The following is an 18,251-nucleotide window of genomic DNA, read 5'->3' as shown; positions in this document are numbered from 1 at the left end:
CTAGGCATTTTCTCTGATCCTCTTGATCTCTGAGACCTCTATAAAATAGGAGTTTTTTACCCAACATAAAGCAGTTTTAGTTATCTCCACCATCTAGGACACCCAAGCAAGGTAAAAACCCAGTGGCCTAAGAGCAAGGGAGGCTCATCTCCAGGCCCTGACCTAGGTTCACTCAGTACCTTCTCCCCTAACCCCCGCCACCTCTCATACCCCCAGGATCAAGGCCGCCCACTCCATTTGCAACAGAATTCGAACACCACATCCCAAGCCCCTACACACTGTACATATACCCTTCTGTGCTTTGGTTCTTACTCTTCTGGGCACATTTATGTTCAAGCATAGAGTATTTTAGTATTTATGGTGTGGCTGACAAGGCAGAATCATCATGTGCTTCTGGTCATTGAACTGAAGTTGATTCTTAGTCATCCACATTGATGAAAGGAAAGGAAAGCATGACCAGCAATAAACCTTGTTGGATGGGTCACCACAGAGTCTCCTCACGTGTAACCAGAAGTCAGTGGTTCTCTAAGAAACTGCTGAATTCACTTGTAGAGAAATTTGAAGCATGTTTCTAGTGATGAGTGATGGCTTTCAGTATGTGATGAAATACTAAAATTTCACTGGATCAAGAATTATACATAACTTACAAAGCATAAAATGTTAGAGGTAAAAGAAATCTTATTGATTCTAGTCCACCTTCCTCCTCTTTCAGAAGAAACTGAGGCCCAGAGAAGTAAAGGAAATTTGTTTAATTTAGCAAAAATTATTGAACACCTACTGTATGTGAAGCTCTGGGGTAGACATGGGAGATGAGAAGATTCTAGAGGACTCTTGAGCAGAATAAGGCAGACACAATTATAATACACAACATTATGGGATCAGAACTTGTAAAACAAATTGCTGCATGAGATCCAAGGAGGGAGGCCATTACCAGATGGAGAAGACTGAAGAAGAAAAAGGCCAGATACAAACATTGGAGGATGAGGAGACAAGAGGAACAGAGTCTGGGGGGAGCCCACGTGTGATGTCTCTGAAGCCAAAGGAGGAGAGTGTTCTTTATGTAGTAGGAATGGTCCTTAGTGTCAGAAGCTTGAGAAAGGTCATTAGAGAGTGATTATGAAGAAAAGTGGGGGACAAAGTCATTTGCAACAGTGTTAACGAGGAAATAGGCCCATGGATTGTGGATAGCTTTTACCAGAGGTGAAGCTTTGAAGGGAAGAATCAAGATGAAATGGTAGCTGAAGGCACTAAGAAACATTGATGGAAAGCTCTTCTACATCTGGAGAGACCTGACAGTGTAGGAAGCTGGGAAAGAGTCCAGGGAGAGAGAAGGATTGAAGAGCTGGGGAACAGAGTGCAGGAGGAGGCCAGAGACCTGGGATCCTGCTGCTTGGGCCTGGATGCGTTGTTTCATTTTCCTTTGTATCATGGTATCTCTTTGAGGTGTTATTCTTTCTTCTGGGTATTTTTATGTTCCTCCCTATTGATCTGGCTGCTCATCGTGCTCATTTTTATTCAGACTTTTTAGTCTTCTCTTCTTGTTTTGTTTTGTTTTGCCCCCGTCTTTGGCCCCTCTGCTGCACAGACCACCCCTCTCTTCTGGCTAGGCTGCTGGGTGGCCTTGGCTTCTCGGGTTGGGAATAATGGGAGTTGCCCAAGCCCAGGTCTCTTCTTTGTGGACTCTTGGGACAAGGAGAGGACCAGATTGATAGGTCCCTTTCTGTCAGGCCCAGTCTTCCTTTTCCTCTGAGCATTTGTGTTGTCTCCATCTTTCACCATGCCCAGCTCTCCTCCTGTGTGTTAGATCTTTCAGTCACCGTCCCTTTCTTTCATGTGACTGGGAAGAGGTAACATCTGTTGCCCCTTCTAGGCTCAGCTGGCTTCAGACTGAACATTCAGGAGCCCTCCAGCTGAACCTTGAGTTGGCTTATCCAGTCACTATACTCAGCATGCAAAGTGGTTTGGGAATAGGGACGTTGATTGGGAGCCCTAGGTATTAACAAATTCTACCTTAAGTGGGGGAGGAGTTCTGTCTTCTTCTCTGTATTTAACTGTAATTATTCAGTGGTTGATATGTGCCTCCTTTCTTTTGAGGTTTGGAAGAAACCAACTGCTTCATCATCTTTGTGGCCATATGATCTAACTGTAGGAATGAGTCCTAATGAAGAATAGTTGGAGGAGTGAGTGATGATACTGAGGAACAAGGGAGGGCTGCTGAGGGTGCTCACATGTCAGGCTTTTGGGTCATCTGCCATAAGTGTGGGTAGAGCAGGAAAGTGAAGAGAGGAACAAGTTTGGGGACATAAGTTATTGGAAATTAGATAGGCAGTCCCTGTGGATAAGCAGCAACGTGTCTGTGTGCTCAGTATTAATCTATAGTGCCGTGTCCAGGGGGACCTAAGGAGCATCTCTGAGAGTCAAGCCTAGGGAGATGTCCAGGCCCTCAGCCCAGTGCTCCCTCCCTTCCCCAGCGCTACCTCTGAAGCCCTCTAGCCATGAGAGGTGGCAACCATACCTTATTCATCATCATTCCCAAGGTGAAACTTTCTGAAAGGACTTTTCTGATTTCATCGGGAGCATTTGGATTAGTTTTCTGTAGCTCCCCCGTCCGCTGCCCCGCTGTAACCGTGTGTCCTCTCTTAAAGAAGCCTAGCACTAGGACTTCCTGTTTCTAAGCTGCTTAAATCATTTGTCATGTTTTCTGCAATCACTGCAGCAACTGTTGGTTAAACCAGAGCCATTCTTGTCATCACAGCCTCGGCTACTTCTACATAAACAGCGCCCATTGTTTTTAGCTCCTTGGCTCCTTCTGTTGGGGCTCTGGCCAAGCCTACATTTTTAGTCAAGCCCCAAAGCAAGGAACCAACTCCCACCATGTGTTCTGTTGTCATGGCCATGCCTTGATTACTGTTTGTTTGTATACCTTCATCCTGCACATACCCAAGGTGGGCTATGCCTCTTTCATCGATGTCTTCCTTTTTGAAGGACCCTTGTATTTAAGCGATAATAAAAGGCTTACCTTTCTCCCGTTAGCTGGGAGAATTGATTCACTGGGAGAACAGAACTGATTCATTTCCCTTGAGAACGCTGAGGTTCTGTTCCTTGATTATCCTAAAGAAATTAATACTTTCACTTTGTCCTCTATTCCAGAAGATTGAAAAGATTTTCTAACAGAGCCAGTGTCCTTAAAGCTGATCAGGACTTGGTGAGCAAGGAGGCTGCCCTGGTAGCAGAAACGGGGTCATTGGGTTAGAGCAGGAAGCCCAGGTCACCTGGACCAACCCCCTCATCTTACAGAAGAGGCCCAGAGAAAGTGTGTAGCTCATGGAAGGTCACACAGTTACTTTTTCAAGCTGGGATTTGAATCCTGGTCCTCTCCAAATCCAGTATTCTTTCTGCTGTACCACCATGTCCTTGTGAATTCAGAACTTGTCAAGGTAGTTAAAAAAAAGAAAACCAACCCTGCCTCTTTTAATGCCTGAGTTTCATGATGTCCTCAAGACCCTCATCATCATTACCTTGTTTGGAGCATGTACAAGACTGGCCCAAAGTGACACCCAGAGGGTGAGTGGGGTTGGGAATAGAAAGTAGGCGATATGGCGATATGCTAGATGGCACAGTGAATAGAGCACCAGCCCTGGAGTCAGGAGGACCAGAGTTCAAATCCGGACTCAGACACTTGACACACTTACTAGCTGTATGACTTTGGGCAAGTCACTTAACCCCAATGCTCTCCAAAAAGCAAAAAAAAGAAAAGTAGGCGATACTTACTTGAGTTTAAAAATGCCTGTTTGCAGGTCAGTGGCTCAGACTGTAGCCCTGCTCCAGAACTCTAACAGAGCTATTAGGACCCAGTAGAGCATATGCCTCCCTGAGAGAGCTGAGCACAGAACAGTTTTTTCCACAAATTAAGCAACACCCAGAGGAGTCAGGAACATCCTCAGATGGTCACTCCTTCCTCAGAGGCCTGGAGGGTCTCCATTGCTTACAGAACTGCCTGAGGAGGGCCCCCAAAGAGCAGGAACCTGGAATCTGTTCTTGGAGATGGGTGCTCACCTAGGAGACCACTCTGCACCTTATTGCCCTTTCCCCAGCCACACTCCACTTGTCAGCCTGTTCCCTATGACTGATACCCCACCATGGCGCAGCACCCCTCTTCCCCTACAGGGATGGCCAGCACCCTGCAGGTTAGCACTTCTCTAGCCAAGGGAGCTCTCCTCTTTCCTCTCTCTAGCAGCTGGCCCACAGAGAACAGGTGCTAGACTTCCAGGCTAGAAGACCACCAGCCAGCCCTGCCCTTCACACAAGGGTCTGCTCTGGGACCTAGAGAGGAATGAATGCTTTCGATGGAGGGCTCGCACAAGGCTGTGTCTGGTCTCTACTCACAGTTCGGTCTTGGTGAACTGGCCCACTTCTTCATGTTCCTCCTCCAGAAGGTGGGTCCTGAACCGCCCACTCCAGCACCTCCCCTTGGGCTTTGGAGGAACATACACAGTCCTTCTCTATTGGTCTTTCCATTCTCTCCAGGCTGCTTTTGGAAGGAGGGGAGGAGCTGGCTGCTCTCAAGGGCCTTCTCAGGGGAAACCAGCCTACTGTGGCTTCCTCACTGGACACAAATAGCTTTCATACAAAATGATAAATGACTAAGAGAAATGCCAAGGACCCTCTGAGGCCTACAGAGAGAAAAGTCATAACTCATTTAGGCTATCAGGAAAGACTTCCTGGAAGAAGTGGCATTTGAATTGGTCTTTGAAATTGGTAGGAATCCATCGATTGGACAGGAATGAGGAGGACACAGAGGAGTAACTAAAAGGATAGAGTCACCAGACTTGATCCCAAAATCTCTAGGGCAGCCGGTACACCCTTCACATAATTGTCTTTTTCTGCTTTTGGTCAGTACTCTAGGGGAGAGTCAAGGAAAATTCGAAACTCTCAAGTTTTAGTGTTGAGATTCACTGTGTCAGTCAGGTGTTAGAGTCATTTGTTTTGTCTTTGCATAGTGAATGTGAATTTCAAAATTCATTCAAATAGAGGAATATAGCTTGTCCTAACATGATTTAGAACCATAGATTAATGGTACATAGTGATATTTAAATTGGTTCTGTTCAGATAGTTTCTAATTTCATTATTATTGTATATGAAGAACTCATTTACTACTTTGTGCGTTTTAGATTGCCATCTATAAAATTTCCTAAAGATTTATGATTAATAATTGTCAGAATCACTCAGTTCCTTTAAAAATTTTTATTAAAATGTATTTATCATATTTCTTTAGGTTTATGTTCCAGATGAAAATAATGCTGTTTTGGGAAGAAATGCAAATAAACAAATATTTGAAGGTTTGACAACTGGACTTCTCAGAATTAGTGCTGTGGTTTTTGGCTGCTTGATCTCCAGTATGCCAGATGGAAACAGCCGCCTTACTGTACCCAGAATATCAGCACAGGAAATGAAAAACAAGCCCTCACCAGTTGATGCTTTTAACAGCCGGGTTCAGGATCTCATCAGGTAAGCTGTTAGACTTCTTCATATAATCACTGTTTCCGAAAAATCTAGAACAAGCATAATATAAAATTCCAAGGGACTATCTCATCAGAAATGGTTGCTTATCCATTTGCCCATGTTTAGTAACTGCTTAATAAAAATATAACCTCAGTTTCCTCATCTGTAAAATGGGGATAATAATAGTAACCATCAAACAAGACAATAATTGTAAAACACTTAGCACAGTTCCTGGCACATTGCAAATACAACACAAATGGTAGCTATTATTAATTTTTTATTTATATTAGTTTACAACATTCAGTTCCACAAGCTTTTGAATCCCAAATTTTCTCTCCCTTTCTCTCTCCTCCACAAAGCAGCATGCAATCTGATATAGGTTCTACATGTACCTTCCCATTAAACATTAGTCAAGTAATAAAGAAGAACGAACCAATGAATGAACAACAATAAAGAAGAAACAAAACGAGAAAAAGAGAGAGCAAGTAGCTTGCTTCCATCTGCATTCAGACTCCGTAATTCTTTCCCTGGATGTGGAGAGCCCTGTCCTTCAGGAGTCCTTTGGAGTTGTCTTATAGCCTTGCATTGCTGAGAGGAGCCCAGTCTATCAAACTTGGTCATACGATGTGTCTGTAGTTGTGTGCAATGTTCTCCTGATTCTGCTTCCCTCACTCAGCATCAGTTTATGTAAGACTCTCCATGTTATTATGAAGTCCGTTTTCCTCTCATTTCTTATAGCACAATAGTATTCCATTACATTCATATACCGCAACTTGTTTAGCCACTCCCCAATTAAAGGGCATTCCCTTAATTTCCTATTCTTTGCCACCACAAAAAAGAGCTGCTATAAATATTTTTGCACACATGGGTCCTTTTCCCACTTCTATGATCTCTTTGGGATACAGCCCTAGCAGTGGTATTGTTGGGTCAAAGATTGTGTACTTTTTTATAGCCCTTTGGGCATAGTTCCAAATTGCTCTCCAGAGTGGTTGGATCAGATCACAATGCCACCAATAATACATTAGTGTTCCAATTTTCTCACATCTTCTCCAGCATTTATCATATTCCTGTTTTGTCATGTTAGCTAATCTGACTGGTGAGATGTAGCACCTCAGAGTTGTTTTGATTTGCTTTTCTCTAATCAATAGTGATTTAGAGCTTTTTTTTTTTTGCTTTTTTTTTGGAGGGGGGAAAGGTAGGGCAATTAGGGTTGAGTGACTTGCCCAACATTACATGGTTAGTAAGTATTAAGTGTATGAGGTCGGATTTGAACTCAGGTCCTCCTGACTCCAGGGCCAGTGCTCTATTCATTATGCCACCTAGCCGCCCCAATTTAGAGCATTTTTTCATGCGATTATAGATATCTTTAATTTCTTCCTCTGAAAACTTCCTCTTCATATCCTTTGACCATTTATCAATTGGGGAATGACTTGTGTTCCTATAAATTTGACTTAGTTCTCTGTATGTTTTAGAAATGAGGCCTTTATCAGAGACATTGGTTTTAAAAATTCTTTCCCAGTTTTCCACTTCTCTCCTAACCTTGGTTACATGGGCTTTGTTTGTACAAAAACTTTTCAATTTAATGTGGTCAAAATTATCCATTTTGTATTTCATATTGCTCTCTATTGTTTGGTTATAAATTCTTCCCTTCCCCATAAATCTGACAGGTAAACTATTCCTTGCTCTCCCAGACTGCTTAAGCCAGTTCCTATCCCAGAAACTGGAATCTTTGGGTTTATCAAACAATAGGTTACTGTATTCATTGACTGCTGTGTCTCATGTGATAACCTATTCCACTTATCCACCCCTCTATTTCTTAGCCAGTGCCAAGTAGTTTTGATGACTGCTGCTTTATAGTACAGTTTAAAATCTGGTAAGACTAGGCCGCCTTCCCTAGCCTTTTTTTTTTTTTCGTTAATTCTCTTGATGACCTTTTGTTCTTCCAGATGAATTTTGTGACTATTTTTTCTAGCTCTATAAATAATTTTTGGTAGATTGATTGGTACGGCACTGAATAGGTAAAAGCTGTTATTATTTTTAACAAGAACAACAATAATAAATGTTGCTTTGAAAAGAAGCAGACGCTGATCTGAGAGACAGCGCAGTGTAATGAGTAGAAAGTGGATGTCTAGGTTGGGAAGCTCTGGTTCCAGGCCTGCCTCAGACACACGCTGGCTCTGTGACCCTGGGCAAGCCATTTCACACCTTAGTGACTCAGACACCTCTAAGACAGTTGGTTATAGGGCAGTCACTGATCTGCCTCCTTGGAAACAGTTTCCTCACCAGGAAACTTTTTATACCAATAAAACCACAGGCTCAGACCGTGTTATCATTTAAATGATCTTAGCTCTCTGCTTTTACATAAGTGTTGTGTTGTCCTTTGCCTATCCTGAGAAACACTCTTCTTTCCAAGTAAAACGCTGACGCAGCCCACCTTTTCAGCAGATGATATTTGACTCTGGGTTGTGGCTGGACATCACAGGATCCTCTTTGGGTCACCTGTTAGGAGAAACCTTTAGCTTCCTCTGGCATCACTTTTTCATAGGGAAATACGTCCCTGTCCCCCTTTGCTTGTGAACACTGACCACAGAATATATTTAATTTTCCAGCAAGGTTTAGCTCCAGTCATAATCAATTATCTTCCCTATCCTCCTTTCACTATTTTGCCTTCTGTATGGATACCTCTGACCCTTGGCATACATCAAACATGTTTTCTTTCTCGAGCCCAGCATCAGTTGGACTCAGGCCCTCTTCTCTACATTTGTTGCTGTATTATTCATTTCCCCTGATTTTGCAGGGCTTTCTTAAGCTCACTTGTTTTATTCAGTAGATTCCTTACCACCAGTGACCTTTTTCACTTAAGTTATTCATACTGACCTCTTTCTCTGTTATGGTGCCTATAACCTTTAGATCTCTAACCATCTATCTTATTGTGCTGCCATTTACCTCTTTGTGACCTTTTTCCCCTTGGTCTTTCCCTCAGGAGCTTCATCTCATTAAATTTATTTCCCTCATCTTTACCCAGCTGACTTCATGTGCACAGAGAGTGTCATGCATTGTAATTCAGTTGAATATTTACTGATGATGTGCCAGGCTCTGTGTTAGACACTTTGGAAGATACAGAGATGAAAAAGTCAAAATCTCTGACCTCAGGGTGCTTATAGTCTACTGGAGGAAAATTAGACAGTTCCTTAAAAATATATATCATATAAGGCAGAACTTTTCAATACAAACTAACTGCTATAGAAGTACAAAAGAGAGAAGGACTAATTCCAAATGAGCACAAGGAATTCCTCTTTGTGGAAGACAAGGCGTTTGAGCTGAACCAAGCCTTGAAGATTGGAGAAATTTCTACAGAACAAGATGGTGGGCATCCCCAGGAGAAGGATGACTAGAATGAAGGCCAAAGATGGAAACATGCAAGGCACGTCCAGGGAATGGTGTGCAGTCAATTTTGGCTAGAGTACAGTGTTTCTATAGAGAGTGGTAGGAGATAAGAAAGGAAAGGCAGCATAGTGTAGTGGGGAGACACTGGGACTTGGAGTTAGAAGGACCTAGGTGGGAATCCTATCTCAGACCCATCAGTTTACTTACAAGTAAAATGGGAATAATATATTTATTTGCACTACCTAACTCTTAGGGCAGTGAGAAAGTGCTTTGTAAAGTCCTCTATCAGTTATTGAAGGTGGGTTAAGACTAGATTATAAGAGGGCCTTGGCAAACTTGTTTAAGCAGCCATTGTATGTTTTGTAAATGGAGTAAGCAGCTGTTGTACATTTTGAGCAAAGCTCTCAACCTTTCTCATGGTCCCATTCCATTAGAAAGGCCTTTGGGGCTTCCCAGAGCAAGGATGGCCATTTGATGCTGAAAACAATAGGTCTTTATTTGGCATGTTTAAGGGAAAGCTCTTGGACCTAACTAAAGATGTCTGCCGGAGGCTAGGAGAACAAAGGGAGAAGGCGGGGAGATGAGGAGGGGACTCTGAGACAGCAGCTGACACCTCCAGAACAGAAGAAGGAAGACAGCCCGGAGCAGTTCTAGAACCCCCAAGGGGACTGGCTTCCCAGATTTCCCACAAGCATCTCAAACTCAGTGCGTCTTCCCAAAATTCCTCCCCTCTTCAGTACCTACTTATTTCTTTCCAATTTACTATCATCCTTTTGGTCATACAGGTTCACAGCATGAGAAAGATATACAAGGACCTTATTCCTCCAAACAGATATAGACAATGTACCAAACTAAATCCTGAAAGGGAAATCCAGGAAAAATATCAAAGTGGGTAATTTTTTTCAGGCTAGTTCAACATAGGGAGACAAACACTGAGGTTTGTCGACCCTGGGGACTGAGCACTCCAGTGCAGGAAGCTTCCTGAAAGGGACCTCAGAAAACTTCCCAGAAACAGCTCAGAGAGACCTGAAGGGTACAGGGTGCAGGAACAGATATGCTGACTAGCAGCTTCTCAGTCACTACAACTTCCAGGACAGACTGAGCAGGCTCAAGCTCTTGGGAATGTACCTAGGGAAGGATAAGTCCAGAAGCAGGCAGGAGCAGCAGCAGCTGCGTAGGTCAGACCCAGGAGCAGAGCAGGGGCTTGGTTCTAGCTTCTAGATCAATCTGAAGTCTGCAATGGAATCACCAGGGTAGGAATCCCAGACCAAAGGGGAGCCTGCAGAGCTTCCCAGATGGCTACTAGCTGCTGAGTCTAGCACCAGACCCAAACATCATCCCACCCTTACTCAGTAAACTCCAGTGACTCCCTATTTCGTCCTATCTGGCATTCAAAACCATTCATAGGGGTGGCCAGGTGGCTCAGTGAGTAAGAGCACAGGCTCCAGTGTCGGGATGACCTGGGGATCAAATCTGGGCTCAGATACTTAGCACCACACCCAGAAATAACTGGCCGTGTTACCTTGAGCAAGTTACTTAACCCCAATTGCTTTAAAAAAAAAACCAAAACATTCATAATGTGCTGCCTTATTAAGCACTCTTTAGTCAGTGACACTGACCCCCTGGCTGTTCCATGAAGAAGACACTCTTTCTCTAGGCTCCAGACATGCTCTCCTTCCCTCCCTCCTCAGCCCCATTTTCTCTGCCTGCCCTCCATGCCTAGAATGCTCTCCTTCCTCCATGTGGCCGGCTGATGTCCCTGACTTCCTTTAAGTCCTAACTAAAATCCCATCCTTTACTGGAAGGCTTCCCCAAACCCTAGTGCTTTCTCTCTCTAATTATTACATATTTATCCCGTGTGCTTCATATATCTTGCTTCATATATATTTGACTGAATATTGTCTCCCCCATGAGACTGTAAGCTCCTTGAGGGCAGGGATGGTCTTTTGCCTCTTTTTGTATTCCCAACACTTTGTATAGTGCCTAGAACATAGTAGAAATGAATAAATGTTAATTGATTGATTACTTAAGAAGGGAAGTAGTTAACTTGAAAAAAAATATTTACAGCAGATTTCTCTGAAAAAAATCTCACGTCCAGGATACATAAAGAATTTATTCATACACATATGTGTACACACACACACTGTGTAAATAAAAGCATTCCTGTGTGGATAAATTATCAGAGGATATGAATAGGCAATTCTCAAAAGAAAAAATCTAAGCTATGACCAGCCATTTGACAAAGGATTCCAGATGACTAATAATTAGAGAAATGCAAATTAAAGCAATTCTGAGGTCTTACCTCATGCCCATGGGATTGGAAGCGATGATTGGCAGTGTTGGAGGGGCTTCAGGAAGATGGACCCATGGTGTACCATTGATGAGTCTAGTGATTAACCTGGCCTTTCTGGAAAGCAGTTTGAAACTGTGTCTAAAACATTGCTAACCTGCATACCTTTTGATCCAGCCATACCACTAGTAGGTCAATACTTCAAACAGATAAAAGAGAGGGGGAAAAGATCCACATATACAGAAACATTAGTAGCAGCAGGTTTTGTTGTCCCAGAGAAGCAGAAACTAAGGAGGTGCCCACCCATTGGGGAATGGTCTGCAGATGCCATGAGACGATTGACAGAGGGAATTCTTGGACAAACTGATGCAGAGTGCATAGAACCAGAAGAACAATGTATGCAATAACAACATCACTGCAAGATAAGAGCCATGCCTCCCCAGGACCGCTCCTACCTCCTAACAGAGGTGATGAGGCTGAAGGTGTAGAATGACATACATTTCCAGACATGGGCAGTGTATGTATTAGTTTCTCCTAAATGCATATTTACAAGCTTTGCCCCCCCCCCTTTTTTAAGGGAGAAGCAGGGCTAGCAAAATAAAAATAAATTTAATTTTAAAAGAATATTAAAATACTATAAAGAGGTGAATTATTAATTTGGAGTTTTTAATATTCAGATACATGTATATTTAATCTGTTATGTTATTTTAAAATGAATTCATAACAAATTACTTTTTTTTTTTTAATTTATTTCAATCCTTCAAGCTACATCCCCTTCCCAGAAAGTCTTTTCTTCATTCTCTAAATTCGGAGGTTTTCCTTGAATCCCTCATGGCACTCCCTATGCACTATTAGTTGTTATAGTTACTGGAATCTGTATCTTATCGCCTTCTTAGACTGGAAGTCTGTGGATCCTACAAAAGTCTTCTCCATATAATAGGCCCTTGTTAACACTTGTTGGATTGGACTGTGTGTTGCATCTAGAGAACAGTTAAGTGGTATGGAATTATGGCAAGTACAGGGCTGGCCCAGGGAGGCTGACAGTTTGACAAGGACCAAAATAATAAAAAGTTAACAACTACCACCAGTAGGTTTATCAACCAAATAGTCATTAATTTTTGATGCGTGTATTTCTACAGATTCATTGAAGAAAGTGATAAAATAATATTTAAGCTGAATCTCATTTTTTCTTATAGATATGTAGCTATCCCACCAGTTAATCCACACTGCTTCGGAAAGGAGAGCTGGTTTGGGAATCATGGACCTGAGGTCAAATGTTAGCTCTGCCACTTGCTATCTTGGTCACTTTAGGTGTCCCTTAACCTCCCATTTAAAATGAGAGAATTAATCTCCATGTCCTCCTAGAACCTGGCCATCTCTGGAGACCAGCGAGGCCAACTCCTTCATCTTACTTACTGGTAAACTGAGTCCCAGAGGTTAAAAAGGGGCTTGACCCTAACTGCACAGAAAGTTAGTGGCCACAAGAAAGAGAAGCTGTTGGATCCCCTGCCCCTGGAGGAGGAGAAAAAAACTTCTCAGATGCTATTGGTTGATGCATTTGAGATTTTAGAAGGTTGAAATTCAGGGCGTACGGTCTCTAGGAAGAAGGAAGGAGTGAGACCGAAGTACCACTAGAGCTGGTCCCCCAAGGCTCTGAACTAAGGAAGCACCAGGAAAGACCAGGTTGAATCAAGCAAGAAACATGGGGCCAGGCCTGCTGGCAACCAGGGAACGGGGGGAGCCCGAGCAGGGCATGCCCTTGAAATCAGGCACAGCAGCCTGTCTCGATATGGGGGTGACCTGCTGAAAGTCATCCTCTGAAAATGTCCCCAGAAGCATTTCTGCCATTTGAGTTGCCATATTCCAGAGTGTCTGCTCCTTCTCATCTCCTCATTAGGAAACCCTTGTTGTCCCTTTAATCCCTGAGGCCTCAGAATTGTGGTCAGCCCCCAGTTGGAGCTAAATGCCTTAAGGTTGTTGTGTAGAAGGAATGTACTGCCAGCTCCCCCAGACTTAAACCTTCTTTAAAAATCAAAGCAAGGGAGCCGGCATCACATTGGCTATAGATGATAACTGCTGAACCACCTAGGTTACAAGCAGTTGGTTTCATTTACATTTAGTGATGCGAATAGATTCCTGTGTATCCAAAATAACATGGATACATACATGTCAATATGTTATTTCAAATGTAAAATGCAGGAAGAGGTACAATGAAATTATGTCTATAGAATGCTGTAGAAGATTAAAAATATGTGAATTTTATTCTAGAGCCTCACAAGTTTGAATAAGGACTTCTCTGGCCTTTTTCACTTCCCTGCCTATTTACTTGTTGTGTCTAAGACAAACCTCTTCCTCCCTCAGGAAAGGGATTTTTCCCTCCTTTGAATTTCATTATTAGGTGTACAGCCTATTTAACATCTAGTGGTCTCCAGCAGTGTGGTGTTAACTTTTCGTGTTTATATAGATCATACCCCCTTGCCCTAGCAAACCTATAAATATTGAGGGCAAAGAGTACACCTTTTACTTCTTGGTATGTCCTATGATCCCAATATAAAATTAGGCCTTAATGAATAGTTTTGATGAATAAAACACATTCACATCCAGGAAGAGGGGGACACAAAAAAATATAACCTGCCACCCATTAGAGAATAGACAATCTTTATCTTTAGTGCCAATGCCGTAACGTGGTAATGTCTTGTCTTTGTAAATAGCAGAGAAAATCAGATTGAAAAGGGAGAGAGATTTTTTAAAAAGACTGCCAAGACAATCAAAATGTATTTTTTTTTAAAGCAATCGGGGTTAAGTAACTTGCTCAAGGTTACACGGCCAGGTGTTTCTGGGTGGGTGCTAAGTGTTGGAGCCCAGATTTGATCCCCAGGTCTTCCCGACATTGGATCCAGTGCTCTTACTCGCTGTGCCACCTGGCCTCCCCCCAAAATGTATTTTTAATTGAGATTTTATAAAAGGAATGATTTTATATTGTAGCAATCTCTAGCAATATAGTGAAAAGATACAATGAACAGAAGATTTAAGGTCTAGGTCCTTTTCTCTTACTAGCTCCCTTTTTGATTTTGGTTAAAGTCATTTCCACACCGAGCTTCTGTTTTCTTCTCTGTAAAATGGAAGGGTGAAATTAGAAATCAGAGTTCTTTCTGTTTCTAAAATAATATCAGATCTCTGGGACACTAAGTATCAACAAAAGGATGCTGCTTTGAACCAGATTGGCAAGTGTTAGTCAGCACTAAACAGTTACCTGCTAGTTCTTCTCTAGAAGAACAGAACAGTGGGCTGGGTGTCTGTTTCTTTCAGAAGATGGCAAAGGAGGAAATCAGCTCTGAGAAAAGGGGTGACACCAAAGCCTCTTCCTCTTGCTGTGTAAGTGATGTCCCTTGGTCACAATTATATTGTGTAATAATAATAATTCAAACTTCTAGAGAGCTTCAGAAGTTTATCATCCCTGTGAGGCATATAGTGCAGACATTATTGTGCCCATTTTACAGATGAAATGGAGTCACTGCCAGTAAAGTAAGAGCCTTGGGATTATTCTAACTCCGTTCTCCTGAGTCTAAATGATTGACTTTCCCACTACATCACCCTGCCTCCTAGGCTCTGCCTGCTTGCTATGATACTGGACCTAAGTCCAGAAAGCAGGTTTAAGTACCTTTGAATCCCTGCTAGACCACAAGTAGTATTGGATTATAACTTTAAAAAAATACTTTGGTTGGGGCGGCCAGGTGGCTCAGCGAGTAAGAGCACCAGCTCCAGTGTTGGGACAACCTGGAGATCGAATCCCGGGCTCAGACACTCAGCACCACACCCAGAAATAACTGGCCGTGTAACCTTGAGCAAGTTACTTAACCCCGATTGCTTAAAAATAAATAAATACTTTGGGACTTCTTTTTAGAAATTTTTTTAGTTTTCAACATTCACTTCCATAAGATTTTGTGTTCCAGATTTTCTCCCTATCTCTCCCCTCCCAAGATGGCATGTAACTTAATACAGGCTCTACAGATACATTCATATACACATCTATTTTCACATTAGTCACATTGTTAAGAAAAATTAGAACAAATGGGAGAATCCACGAGAAAGAAGAAACAAACAAAAAAAGAGAAAGAGCAAATAATGTACTTCAATCTGCATTTAGACTCCGTAGTTCTTTCTCTGGATGTGGACAGCATTTTCCATCATGAGTCTTTTGGAGTTGTCTTGGATTCTTGCATTGCCAAGAAGAGATAAGTCTATCAAAGTTAGATATCCCACAGTGTTGCTGCTACTGTGTACAGTGTTCTCCTGGTTCTGCTCACTTTCACTCACCATAGGTTTATATAAGTCTAAGTTTTTCTGAAGTCCACCTGTTCATCATTTCTTATAGCACAATAATATTCCATTACATTCATGTACCACAACTTGTTCAGCCATTCCCCAATTGATGGGCATCCCCTCAATTTCCAGTTCTTGGCCACCACAAAAAAAAGCTGCTATAAATATTTTTATACATGTAGGTCCTTTTCCCATTTATATGATCTCTTTGGGATACAGATTTAGGTGCTTCTTTTACTGATGGATGAAGGCTTGTTCACATTAAGCAGATTTTCTCTTCCTTTTTATTTCTCAGCCCATGGCCTTGAACCATTTCATGTTTTAAGCAATGAAAGTAACAGAAAAATTAAAGTGATTCATCATATGAATCTGTGATGGCTGTCCAAGGAGAATGCAGCTTCTGTGATATACTTCAAAAAAGTCAGTAACCATTTTCCAGTTATTTGTTCCCTTTATGAAAGGCGCCATGAGATAGTCTTAAGCATCGAACAGCTGCCACCTTTGCCTGTGTCATTATTCTGTGAGCCCAAGTCATACCCTTGATCTTCTGTTCTGCTTCCATGTTCCCAAACTCTGAAATTCCTTCATTTAATCCTGACATTTTATTATCCCTTCTCTCCCCAAGTCTTACAAGCCCAGTCCTCACTTTGACCTCCAGCCCACCATTCCCTCACTCCTTTCAAAACTCTCGCCCCCACTCTAGCTACAGCCCTCTCCTTTCTCTGTCTCCATCCATTCTCTGGCAAATCAAGTCAGCCCTACACTGTCCTCTCCTCTCCTTTGCCTTGCTTGTCACCAGTACACCCACAAGGCCCCAGCTTACTCCCAGTTACTCCCACCACCCTCTGCCTTCACTCCTGCTCACTTGCTGCTGAGAAAAGCTAGAAAAAACCAAGCTGACTGGGTCCATTGCAGACTTATGTTGCATAATCTCAGCTGGGCTCCCAGCAAAGTAAGGCAACCCTCTTGGGTTTCTCTAACTGACCTCAGTGGCTGTTCCAGACCTGATCCTGTTCAATCCTCTCTTCTCCAGATATTTGCCCCAAATTTCATCCTCATTCTCTCACTAATCTTCAGTCTCTCCTATCTATTGGTTCCTTCTCTGCTGTTTACAAATACCCCCATGTCTCTCTCCATTTCCTTAAAAAACCCTCACCTAGACACACTTTCCTTCCATATCTCTCTTCCCCTTTTCAGCTAAACGCATTCATCTTCAGCTAAACTCTTCCCTAGCCTTGCTTTACAGACTCAAGATCAGTGCGTTCACCAGCCACACATTCTACCAGCTTCCTGGCAGAGAAGGCGTGGCCTCAAACTGCAGAAAGAGACATTTATGGTCAGGTGCAGCTGCCACAGGAATCTGGGTTTTGTTTGTTTTTAGCAACAAAAGAAACTGACTTTAGATAGCGTACCACTCTGGTTCAGATCGATGCTGGAGTACCCTCTCATCACCCTATGAGGGGTGTGTTTGGTGAGAGGAGAGCAGAGACTTAGGCACCTCTGATAGGCCACTGAGTCTAGTCCCCTTATTTTACAGATTAATGGCTAGTATTTCTATAACACTTCAAGGTTTGCAAAGGCTTTACAAATGTTATCTCATTTAATCTTCACTACAACACAGGAAGGAAGGTACAATTATTTATCCCCATTTTATAAATGAGGAAACTGAGGCCAAGAGAGGTCAAGGGACCCAACTCAGTGTCACACAGCCTGCAGGTGTCTGACCAGGTTTCAAATCAGGTCCTCCTGATGCGAGTAGGACATTCATGAAGTCTGTCATTGTTAAGTCATGTCTGACTCTTTATGACCCCATTTGGAGTATTCTTCTGGTTTGCCATTTCCTTTTCCAGCTTATTTCACCAATAAGGAAACTGAGACAAACAGGAATAAGTGACTTGCCCAGGGTCACCCAGCTAGTAAGTGTCTGAGGCCAGATTTGAACTCGAACATGGATCTTCCTGATTCCAAGCTCAGTGCTGTATCCGCTGAGCCACCTAACTGCCCATCAATTTTGAGAAGCATTGAGTTCTTACCAGTTGGCCTTTTTATGCCTTGGGTAACAGGGAAGCCACAGCAAGGGCTTGGGCCCTACGCAGTGTTTTATTTTACTCTGTATTTTTGTATTTGTTGTAAAGGTTGGGGGCGGGGGGGGAGAAGGGAGGACAAGGAATAGGGCTGCTCCTGCTCCCCTCCAGAAAACAAAAGAGTGATAATTATAAATGTACATAAAAGAACAGAAGGGAGTCCAAGGGGGGAATCATAGATGAGCAGGACAGCTTTAAATATAACATATTGAATTTATTGTACATTTTAAAACAAAGGATGGGTCCTGGGAGATCCTGAAAAGATGATGGCTTATTAGGACCTAGAGGAACCCAGACCCTGCCAAGAAAGCTCTAAAAATGCATCCGATTTTTTTTTAAATAAAGAGAATGTGCTTTAAACTCCTCTGCCAAGTCTGGACTGCTCAAAAACACTGCCGTAATCCTGACCCCATTCATCAAAAACGACTGGGACGATTGGACAAGAACATGGATGAAATTAGACACAGAGGCACGAAATGAGAGGTGACCTAGAAACCACAGGTTTTCAACTTCCAGGAGAAGCTAAAGAACATCAAATCCCAAACGAGCCTCAGAAGGGGTTGGACAATTTACCAGTATGTCTGGATCAGTCCTGTGACTCTGACCCAGAGCTCCTCACTTGATAAACCTGCTAGATTCCAGGAATTGTCCAGCCTGCTGAAGGG

The 18,251-nt window shown here is 42.6% G+C and overlaps 1 protein-coding gene across 1 annotated transcript in view; it reads left to right on the top strand.

Annotated features, from left to right (window-relative positions):
- SCAPER (S-phase cyclin A associated protein in the ER) overlaps positions 1-18,251 on the top strand; it is a 405,066-nt gene that overhangs the window by 313,393 nt on the left and 73,422 nt on the right. Inside the window, exon 26 of the mRNA XM_069071423.1 lies at positions 5,276-5,508. Coding sequence (XP_068927524.1) covers positions 5,276-5,508 — 233 coding nt within the window. The remainder of the gene's footprint in view (positions 1-5,275; positions 5,509-18,251) is intronic.

The sequence above is a fragment of the Petaurus breviceps genome, unplaced genomic scaffold (genome assembly GCF_028583685.1).
Source record: "Petaurus breviceps papuanus isolate PSGF00001 unplaced genomic scaffold, PetGlider_PUasm1.0 90825, whole genome shotgun sequence".
Classification (NCBI taxonomy): Eukaryota; Metazoa; Chordata; class Mammalia; order Diprotodontia; family Petauridae; genus Petaurus; species Petaurus breviceps.
The sequence above is the reverse complement of the archived record's forward strand: the minus strand, read 5'-3'. Positions and strand labels throughout refer to the sequence as shown.